This window comes from Tachypleus tridentatus, chromosome 5 (genome assembly GCF_004210375.1).
Source record: "Tachypleus tridentatus isolate NWPU-2018 chromosome 5, ASM421037v1, whole genome shotgun sequence".
Taxonomy (NCBI): Eukaryota; Metazoa; Arthropoda; class Merostomata; order Xiphosura; family Limulidae; genus Tachypleus; species Tachypleus tridentatus.
Window position 1 is genome coordinate 31,904,450 of NC_134829.1, and position 10,849 is coordinate 31,915,298.

At 31.5% G+C, this 10,849-nt stretch overlaps 1 protein-coding gene across 3 annotated transcripts in view; it reads right to left on the reverse strand.

Annotated features, from left to right (window-relative positions):
- The window catches only part of pcm (5'-3' exoribonuclease pacman), a 146,079-nt gene extending 136,641 nt beyond the window's left edge, over positions 1-9,438 (reverse strand). For 2 of the 3 annotated variants that reach the window (XM_076501945.1, XM_076501943.1), the window contains exons 1-5: positions 9,071-9,403; positions 7,241-7,352; positions 6,923-7,054; positions 3,892-3,992; positions 1,485-1,582 (exon numbers count right to left, since the gene is read on the reverse strand). In XM_076501945.1, the coding sequence (XP_076358060.1) occupies positions 1,485-1,582; positions 3,892-3,992; positions 6,923-7,054; positions 7,241-7,315 (406 nt within the window). In that variant the 5' untranslated portion in view covers positions 7,316-7,352; positions 9,071-9,403. Of the gene's footprint in view, positions 1-1,484; positions 1,583-3,891; positions 3,993-6,922; positions 7,055-7,240; positions 7,353-9,070 lie in introns of all 3 variants that reach the window. The other variant, XM_076501944.1, reaches the window with a different exon arrangement.
- Positions 9,439-10,849: the final 1,411 nt, after the last annotated feature.

Sequence of the window (10,849 nt, forward strand, 5' to 3'; positions counted from 1 at the left end):
CAGCCCTGACACAATGATGGTAGTTGGAGTAAGACAAATATGAAAAAGGTAATCAGATTATTGGGGTCTGATCTTCATTAAGGGAAAACCAAGACACAAAGCACTGTGAATCCAAATGAGGAAAGTTGGAGTAATGATAATCAAAGGCATAATTTGTCCTGAGCATGTGGTTTGCTTCCCAAAATGATGTGCATGAGCCCCAATATTTGGAGGAGGAAACACAAAATTATACCTTAAAAGACTTATCCTTGAGATAGTAGGGGGTAGAACCACAGGAACTTGCAGTTGAGGACTGAATAATCAATTCCATCAAACAGGAAAGTGATCTGGACAAGTCACCTGAAACAATACATGACAGAGATATTTCCAGGAGGGGGTAACAGGCTGCCCAAATCCAAAATGTCCAAATTATTGAAAACCTGAGTAAGTTTGGAAGGACAATCATCAGTTGTCCTGACTATAGCATGAAAATGGTCAACTGCTAATGGACCAGAGCCATCACATCCTGAGCCAAAAATTGTGGTGACCCATTGAATATGGTCAATAATTCCACTGCAGCAGGAACAGCAGTAGTATTCATGACTACCTAAAAACGCAAGTGCACAACACACAAAACTGGAGGAAAAGATAAATAAAATAATTCATAACTCTCCGTGGATGAAAACAAATATTGTAAATAACAATGTGACTGAAGTAGGAAAAAAGAAGGAAATAGAAACTTATGGAAAAATGAAACAAACTGCAAGTGAAAATGACTTTTCTGATAAACAGTTTGTAGAAGATAAGGTAATTTAAAACTAATAATAATTTGTTCTAATACAGACAATCAAACAAATCAATGTACATAAAGACTAATTAATAATAATCTTTTTAGTAATAATTACACCAGCAGAAGGATTTTTTAAGTTAAGCAATTATAAAGATCCTGTGAAGATTAAAAAATATCAGTGTATATAAATAATCTGTTATGTGCCAGGTCTGATGATTACACAGAGTAATCCATGCATGTTATGTGCCAGGTCTGATGATTACACAGAGTAATACATGCATGTTATGTGCCAGGTCTGATGATTACACAGAGTAATACATGCATGTTATGTGCCAGGTCTGATGATTACACAGAGTAATACATGCATGTTATGTGCCAGGTCTGATGATTACACAGAGTAATACATGCATGTTATGTGCCAGGTCTGATGATTACACAGAGTGATGTAAACCATTGCCTGTTTACAAACATAATGCCAAATTTAAATTTCATATTTTTTACTACTCTAACATCTCATTAAACAACCTTCACCTTTTTCTCTTGTAATGTTTCTCATATTTAGTCTAATGTATGAGCACATTCATCTTTCTTTGGCAGAAAAACTACATTTCAACCAATGAAAATTTCAGTCCATTATAAACATAACAGCTAAAAAAATTATATTTTTCATCAGCTTTAATGGTTTAGAAGCAACTAAATTCAATAAACACATTACCTGGTGTTATACAGTTTGAATCAAATCTTGCTTCTGTTGGTAAAACTTCACCTCTCTCTTGTGCTTTTTTCTCAAGTAATTCAGCCTCTTTAGCTGACCTTTAAAATTATATAATAAATCCTTTTATGTCTCAAGTTTATAGAAAATGTACATCAACTACCTTACTTTCATGATAAACTATTCTTGAGTTTTAAAACCATTTCTTAAGCTAAATACAACGTATAAACATGTTAAATGCATTCAAGATAGAAACTTATTTCTATCAATTTATTACAAGCTACTGAAGTGTTAGATATATTTCATGACTATTCTATAATACTAGTAAAAGATTAGAGTCATTAGAGTCTACGTTAATCTATTTACACTCACAGTTACTTCGCAGAGCCAGCTAAAATGCGCTAAAACAAATCACAATGAGTTACCTCTGCAGTTATATTTACAGAAACATAACTTACAACATTAAAGAGCAACAACACCTTTTTGTCCATCTTAGTTGTTCCATCCATAAAACTGAACAGTAAAGAAACTCAAATCCAGTCCTGATCATTAATTATAATTATCAAGTTTTCTCTTAAATTAACAGTATCTAACTTCTGAAGGCAACCTGTTTAAAAAGCCAACCACCCTGTTAGAAAAATCACAGTCTTAGTAAAGATGACTTCTACCCTCCTAAAATTTGTCCCCTAGATTTACCTTTCTCACCATTAAATATGAAAAAAATGATGAAACAACACTAGTAATTTCCTTAACAACCTTAAACACCTCAATCAGATCACCTCCAGCTCTTCTGTCATTCACGTTCTCATATGACAACCTATTCATCACAGGTATCATTCTAGTAACCCTTTTCTGAACCCTATTCCACAATTCAATGTTCTTTCTAGGGTAAAAAGCCCAAGACTGAATACAATATTCCAAATGTGGTCTAATGAATGACCTACACAATGAAATTATAACTTCTTCGGACTTGTGCTCAGCATTTCTACAAATACAACCTAAGGTTCTATTTACCTTGCCACTAGCAACAATATTCTGCTTCGACAGCTTAAGAGATTGATCAACTAGAAAGGTATTTTTCTTTCATAACACTGTTAAAGTTAGTCTGTCCAAAGATATATATATCTATTACATATGTCTTACTTGTATTTATTACAAGTAACAGCCATGTGCCATCCATTCAAATAATCCAGATCTTTTTTTGAAACAGCATCTTGCTCTTCACAGCCTAAACTTTAATGTTATCAACAAAGTTAAATAATTCATTGACCATTCTCTCATCTATGTCACTGGTGCAAATCAGAGGGCAAAGTCCTAACACTAAGTGTTGAGGCAACCCACTCATAATATTAATCGAGTTTGACTGAAATTCATTTATAACAACTCTCTGCTTTCTTTCATCTAGCCAGCTTTCCATCCAATGTCCCAACTTATCCTCCATATACAGGTAATATGTTTTGAGAAATATTTTACATAGCAATTTCTCAAATGCTTTTTGAAAAATCCAGCTATACCAAAGCCATGTCTGTACCTTCCTCTACATAAGCAGCACCCCTCCTCAAAATATTTGAAAAGATGAGTAAGATAAGATTTTTCTCCTATTAAAACTATAATGATTAGTCCAGAAAATTTTAAGTTTCTAAAATGACTTTACAAAGCATCTGTTTTCAAACTTTCAAAAGTTTTTCTGCCACTGAGTTAATTACCAGAACAGTTTTTATCACCTCCCAGAAAAGGGGTAACATTAGCCACTTTTCAATCTTCTGGTACATAACCATTATTCAAGGACTTAGAAATATTAGTGGCAAGTGACTCACAAACTCTAATCCTTAACCTCTTTCAAGTCTTTAGATAAATAAATATTACACGGGACACTAGATACAAATTGTACAACATTATTATTAGCTTTCTTAACCATACAACACTGGCAATCTTTGCAGCTAGTGCATCATACAAACTGAGATGTTTAGCACTTAAAATTACTTCAATTAATTGTAGCCTGAAAATACAAAACCATCAGTAAGTTGGGGTAACTTTTTAACAAAACTGTTTAACATGGCATTACATATATTACACTATTTTACCACTACTTTACATTGTCACTGAATTACTTATGTTTACATTTAAAATGAAAAGTGAAATGTGTCTTTAGATTGTGTTTATGAAATACAATTAGTTATGTTACAAAATCAAACTGTGGATTAAACTGTAGACAACATCAACTCCTCTATTAACCAATGCTTGCATCATAAAAGTTCCAACTAAAACACAAAAACAATATAACAGCAGGAATGTAAATATTTAGGAAAAGACAAACAAACTTACCACTTAACACTTGTAAAACCAAACAAACAAACTTACTACTTAACACTTGTAAAACCATCTTTTGAAATTGTAACTCTATACTTACCTAAAGCGACGACTTCTCTGCTGGTTCATTTTTGCTCTAGGAGCAACTCCATCAACAGCCATGAAAAAAACTTTTTTGGGCTTGATCATTTGAAAAAGGAACTAAAAATAGTTGAAATCTACAGTTAAAAACTGAATTATAGAAACAAAACTGTTAGTAGTTGAAAACAATTTAAAACTAAAACAACAGTATTTTGTTTAGAACAAACAAATTAAAATCGTAATATAATCAAAAACATGTTTTCAGTATTATACATGTACATAAAATAAAATGAAATCCCAACAAAACAAAAGCCATTTTTATTCTTTTAAAGTTCTCAGGGCTAACTGAAGAATAGTAACCATCAATACTGAAAATGACAAACAACTTAAGATTAATTTTTATTCTATGTTATGTTTGAGATTATGCCTTTTCAAGGATCTATGAACATCACAGTTTACAAAATTAATTTTAAATAACAATAACTACAAATTAAAGTCAGTTTTGTAACCTGTTACATTCACAGACTCTTGAAAAAGGAGCAAGCCAAAAGGTTGAGCAAAATAAAAAAAAAAGATATTTTATGGAATCAAAGAAGAACAAGACAACTGTACATTTCATAAGTACATCATCTAGCCATGCTCATGGTATTGCCAGTAAAGGCATCATTGGGTGCAAACTGAACCATTTTGTAACACAATTTATACACATGTTTAAACAAAAATCTGGAAGTGACCTTGACATTCACCTAGAAACGAGCAAGGTGAGAAATGGAACTTTTTCTGGAACTGTCTAAAAACAAAACACAAAGAGAATAAGAGTCAGAGAAAAGTTTAGCACAGGAAATTGGTACAGTAGTGATTACAAGGGTAGGCTTAACTGTGACTATTCTAATGTTTCAAGTACAAAAAATAAAGTACATGACTTTAGAGCACTGGTAGAAATTGAAGGTTTTAGTATAATGGAAATAACTAAAACATGGTTAAACGTAGATGATTTTAATCACAGAAATGCTTTTTGAAACGAGGTTATGTGTTACTTAATAGAGTACTAAAGAGAAAGGAGTGGTAGCTTTGTATACAAAATGTGAACTACTTTCTGCTGGGAAGCTTGAATCCATCTAGATTTCTTTAGTAAATATAAAAGGAAAAGGCTTTTAGTAGGTATTTGTTATAGACCACAAGATAATACTGATGAAATTGAGAGAGTATAAACTGAGGAACATCTGGGAGCAAGTGATCATTGTACATGGAGATAAGAAACGATGATATTTGAGTTACAAATTTTGCTTGTTTACTTCTTTGTTTTTGAATTTTTCGCAAAGCTACATGAGGGTTATCTGCGCTAGCCGTCCCTAATGTAGCAGTGTAATGCAGCTAGTCATCACCATCTACTGCCAACTCTTGGGCTACTCTTTTATCAATGAATAGTGGGAATGAACATCACATTATAATGACCCCATGGATGAAAGGGTGAGCATGTGTAGTGCAACGGGGGTTCGAACCCGTGATTTTTGAAAAGGTGCAACCAGAATTATCTGTTGTGAACTAGGCAGTTGAGTTATTTCACGACAGTGACCAGATATAAAATTTTTTTTTAAATATTCAAGGTATTCCTTGAATTAAATATTCAAAGATATTCCTCAAAGAAAAAGAAGGGTACAAGTTAAAAAAGCCAGATTGGTTCATAAAATGTATGAATTAAATCAAGAACACACAAACAGGAAAACAAGGATGTCTTCAAAGACATTAAGGGTAAATGAAATATTAGGATGGGGGTAGGATCCTTAAGGGATAATAAAGGAAGGCTCTTACCCAATTACTATAAAATGGCTGGGTTATTAGATACTGATTTTTCTTCAGTTATTACTAACAAAGGTTTAATCAGTATTCCACATTTTGAATAGTTAATAAATGAATATAAAGTCAAACAAGATGACTGAATTAATTTTGAGTTTGTTTAAATAAATAAAAACAACTGGAAGATTAAGGAACAATAAGTATCCTGGAAGTTAGGTAACATATCCCCAAGAGATTTGAAGGAAGTACTATTTTTTGTAAGCCCTTCAAGGTACCAAAAGATTGAAAGTTAGCTTTTCAAGAGGATGCTTAAAATTTTCCCAGCAATTATAGGTCCATTGTTCTAACATCAGTTGTGGGAAAAGTTTTGGAAAATCTGATAAAAGATGCTTTGCAAAAATCATTCAACAAAATTTAAAATTTTATTGGATAATCAGTATGATTGAACTAAGATAAAATCTTGCTTTATAAATCTTTTGACATTCCTTAAAAGGTTACTGCTTGTGTAGATGAGGGTGTAGAACTGGTGTATTTGGTGTCATATAAAAGGCTTATAAAAAGAATCATTTATATAGGTGTGGGTAACAAATTAGCAAATTTGACAAAAGAATGGCTGGATGGAAGAAAGAATAGGGTTATTTGAAATGGAGTTTGTTACAAGAGGGGTACCTCATGGCTCAGTCTTTGTACCTATGCTCGTTTTGATTTACATCAATGGCATGGATGAAAGAATGGTCAATAAATTACTTAAATTTGAAGATGATGTTAAGGTCTTGGATGCTGCTAGCTGAACAGAAGGCATGCACCTCCAAATATAATTTTTAAATTTAGAAGTCTGAAACTATCTAAAAGGCTCATTACTTATACCAGTCATATCAGTATCAGATTCTGACCACAAGCTCCTGTACTCCATGTTTGCAACATCATAAGAACAAATTTGGAACTTGTACCACCCAATTCCTCTCAGAAATTTTCATGACAGGCAATAGTTACCATAGCCTGTTCAGGAAGCAGAGATACAAAAGGACAGTATTCATAATACTAGTATGGGCTGTATATATTGATTGTAACCCATATTAGAACTTCACTTTGACACTGAAAAGCCAGCGATTTGCTTGTATAGAATTTTAGTCAAAAATATTTCAAAATTCTAGGAGATTTTAAAAACTTCCAGGAGACAGGTCAAAGTTTATGGAGACTCCCAGAAATTCTTGTATGTTTGTATAAGCTTTCTACAGTCTTATATGTCTTACCTCAATATAATGAAATATATCTTCAAATATTTTTTCTTCTGACATTCTAAAATGTGGATCTTCATCATTTGGATGAGAACATGTGTGAATGATTCCATTCATATCCAAATACAAGTTGTCAAATTCTGGTATCTGGAAAGACAGAAAAAAACAAAAATACTAACAAAAAGATTGATTTTGTAACTTATAAGTAAAGATATAACAGACATCAGATATAAGCTTGAACATGCTGATGGCTTAAGTTTAGCTAATTTTAAAATAATAAATCTAAAAGGTATTTATTTTACAGAAGGTTATTATAAACAATGATATCCATACCTGATACTCCTTCACCACTTCACTCAAACATGGGTAACGTTCACTAATCCATCTGTAAAACTTTGGTACACCCATTTTTTACAACTTGAAACAACGTGATTATGCAAGTTACCTAAAACAGAAAACAAAATAGAATTTTTCTGAAAAGAGCCACCATCATTTCACCCCCCAAAAAAAACAATGTTATAATCAGTCTTTTTTTTATTTATATTTTGTTTTTAGATAAATCTTTTTAGTACATAAATAAGTTGCATTATTCTGTAAGTAAAAAAGAAAAGTATTTAATTTAATACTGAAATCTAAATTTATGATTAAAAATAATGCAAATAATTGCACACCAAATGTTCACTAAATGAAAGGTGCATAATTAATATCAGCTTGAACCTACCTACTTTGTTCAAAAGTAAGAATCAACCCAGTAATGAGTACAACTAATTCAATATTTTTATTTTTTCACTTATGAAGATTAGTAAGTATTGTTTCTTCAATTTGGTTCATCCTGCATAAAAAAACTTAGGTTAGCCCTAAGTCCATATACTAAGTTGACAAAAAAAAACCCAAACAAAATCTTTATAACTGAAGTATAATAATAAAGATATATTAAACATTATCACCAATACTGTTTCATCTTTCACTAGTAATCAAGTGTAAAAAAAGCAAACAAATATATTACCCACATTGCAATAAAGAAAATAAATATGCAGTATAAATATGGCCCTTTTTGTTTTGGTTATTCTAATATAAAACTTACTAATTTAGGTACAGCAACCACAAAAGATAGAAAATGTATGCATGTTTTTACAATAACTTTGTCGTAGTGTACTTGTAAAGCTCGGTACTTAATTTTATATACACGTAACAGTTGAATCCTGCACTCATTATTAGCTATACTGCATCAAAGTTTTTGGCTACTGATATCAAGACAGTAATTCTTTAAAAAGTTCACAATATTCTTTTTACACTTGTTCTTTAACATCAGTCAAGCCAGTGTCATCCTGATTTTCAAATCTGATCAGTTATGGGTTATTTTCCTAACTGGTTAAAGACATTATATTTGCTTGGACACTTATTTTACTTTCACCCACAATACATCAATATATGTACATTTTCTTTAGGATCTCCAATAATATCTTAGACTATTAATACAATAAACTTAAGGATGAAATCCTCACATCAAGAATCTCATTTTACTCTCTCAATTCCTGCTATGAGGTAGTTACTACCACTATGTAATCTTCTAACACCAACCTTTTTTGATGGACCTAAGCAGTAGTAGTAGCAAAGTTCTGTGACAATATCTAAGTATTTGGTAGAGAGACTTATGTTACAAATGTATAAAGTGAAATGTTTAAATATCACTGGTTTATAAAATATAGAAAGAGTTGGGGGTGTACAAAAATACCAGTTTTTTTCTTAAGACTGCAAAATCAACATTTAGAAATTATGATGACCCAATAAATGAAATTAATATAAACTACATATCAACTAAACTTCCACCACCTAAATTTCTGTTGCCAGTATTAGCAATAAGTAATGGTAGTAATGCTGTTCTAATCCTAGATTTAAGAATAAATTTCAACACTAACTGGTGAATTAATATTAACAACTTAGTTGTTAATACAATTGACAATAGTAATATTTATCCATTTTAAATCAATGAAACGATTTGTAATTAAATTTAAAATACAAAATTTTAATTGTGCTTTGCTCTCAAATTAGTTTAAACTTATTATAACCATAAATTCCAGTAGTAAGCATTAAATGAACAGATTTTGTAAATGATATTGTCAATACACGAATATTTAATAATAAGTTAAATCTAGTACTTACCTAGGATTTACGTACACTACAAATTAAAATAGTAGTAGTATCTCATTAGCTTTAGAACTTGTCTTTTACTATTAGTAATTGTATCAAAAATTACTCGCGTCTTTCAGTTACGGCTTTATGCTGTGCTAAAAACTGTGCAGATAATTTATACAAAACTTATTCTATATTTAATATTAATTTAAAATTCGACTTTACAAAAATTAAACAATAACAACGATTAACGTTTGTTTAATTTTCTTTAACAAACCTGAAAACAAAATTAGCTAAAATTTCTTGATTTAAATCAACTCTAACGAATGCGTTTTAAATATTGTAAGTTATATCTCAATCGAATATGTGAAAGCCACTTTTTATAAGGCGCTGTAATCACAAACAACTAAAAAATAATAATATTATTACTATTTATTGTATTTTGAATAACAATTAATCTCAATGATAGTAAATAATTAAGAAACGATGAAACTAAGCTTTTGTCTCTTAGTTTTTTATAATTAACAATATTGTATGGTATGAAAAGAAAGATCTACACTTAGTACTCTTTTCTATCTGATGTTATTTTAAGCTGGGCTTGGCGGTTGCCTAATTTTCAGCAACGTAGGAAGAAAGTCAAAGGGTCCCGATTCGACATTCTATAGCGTTGGAAAAAAAAATCTGCACTTTCTATTGTATGTGCAGTATGTCTTGTTAATTGGTAAAAAAATGAACAAAATCTTGTGACTTTCTGCATTACATCTGTCGAGTAGTTCAAAATCAGAAAAATTCCTCCCAGTGTTTGTAGTGGACACCATCCTACTTCTTTTCTGGAGGGCCATAACTCATTTTGCCACAGTGTAAACTTCCCAGAAGGTAAAGGTTCAGCAGATGATGGAATAGATTTTTATGGAGGTAAGGAACTGGGAGAACCTTTTCTTCTTCTTAAAACGTCGTATAAGCACGAGGCAGGAATTAAACAAAGTAGTTTATACAGTTGGAACCAACGAACACAATCGCTAAAAGCCCAGGCGGGATGAGCGAGTTCATAACCAAGTGTCCATCAGAATTTCCATACTCATGTTTCAACGGTACATATATGTCTACACTTATTTAATTATTACCCTTTGAACCGTTTTGAACAAAGATTATCTCACATAAATTGTAAATTACTCAGGAAGCATACAGTTCACATTACCTTATTCAATAAGGAACACACGAGCTGCTAGCGAGCATATCTTGTAAAGAACTTTTATTTTTATTTTTAAATTATCTTACCTACCTTGACGCTATTTAGCCTAATAAGTTTCTAAATTTTATGATTTAGTTATTTTATTACAATAAATAAAGAATACGCATGAAACTAAGAAATCTAGTACTCAACTTGAAAATTCACATACCATCCTCCAATTCAAGCAGTTAGTAAATGACTCTTTCCAAATACTAAGGGTTTCAGACGTGAAATTAAACCCGCAGACACATAAGGTGTTATTCATGTTGAAATTCTAATTTCATATTAAGCTTTTTGAATGGCAGTTTTTGCTGATAATGTACCAATAGCATTTGAAACTGTACATAAATACGATAATTAAACAACACCAACGAACCTATTAGTTTTTGTTTGTTTTTTTAATTTCGCGCAAAGCTACTCGAGGGCTATCTGCGCTAGCCGTCCCTAATTTAGCAGTGTAAGACTAGAGGGAAGGCAGCTAGTCATCACCACCCACCGCCAATTCTTGTGCTACTCTTTTACCAACGAATAGTGGGATTGACTGTAACATTATAACGACTTCACGGCTGAAAGGTCGA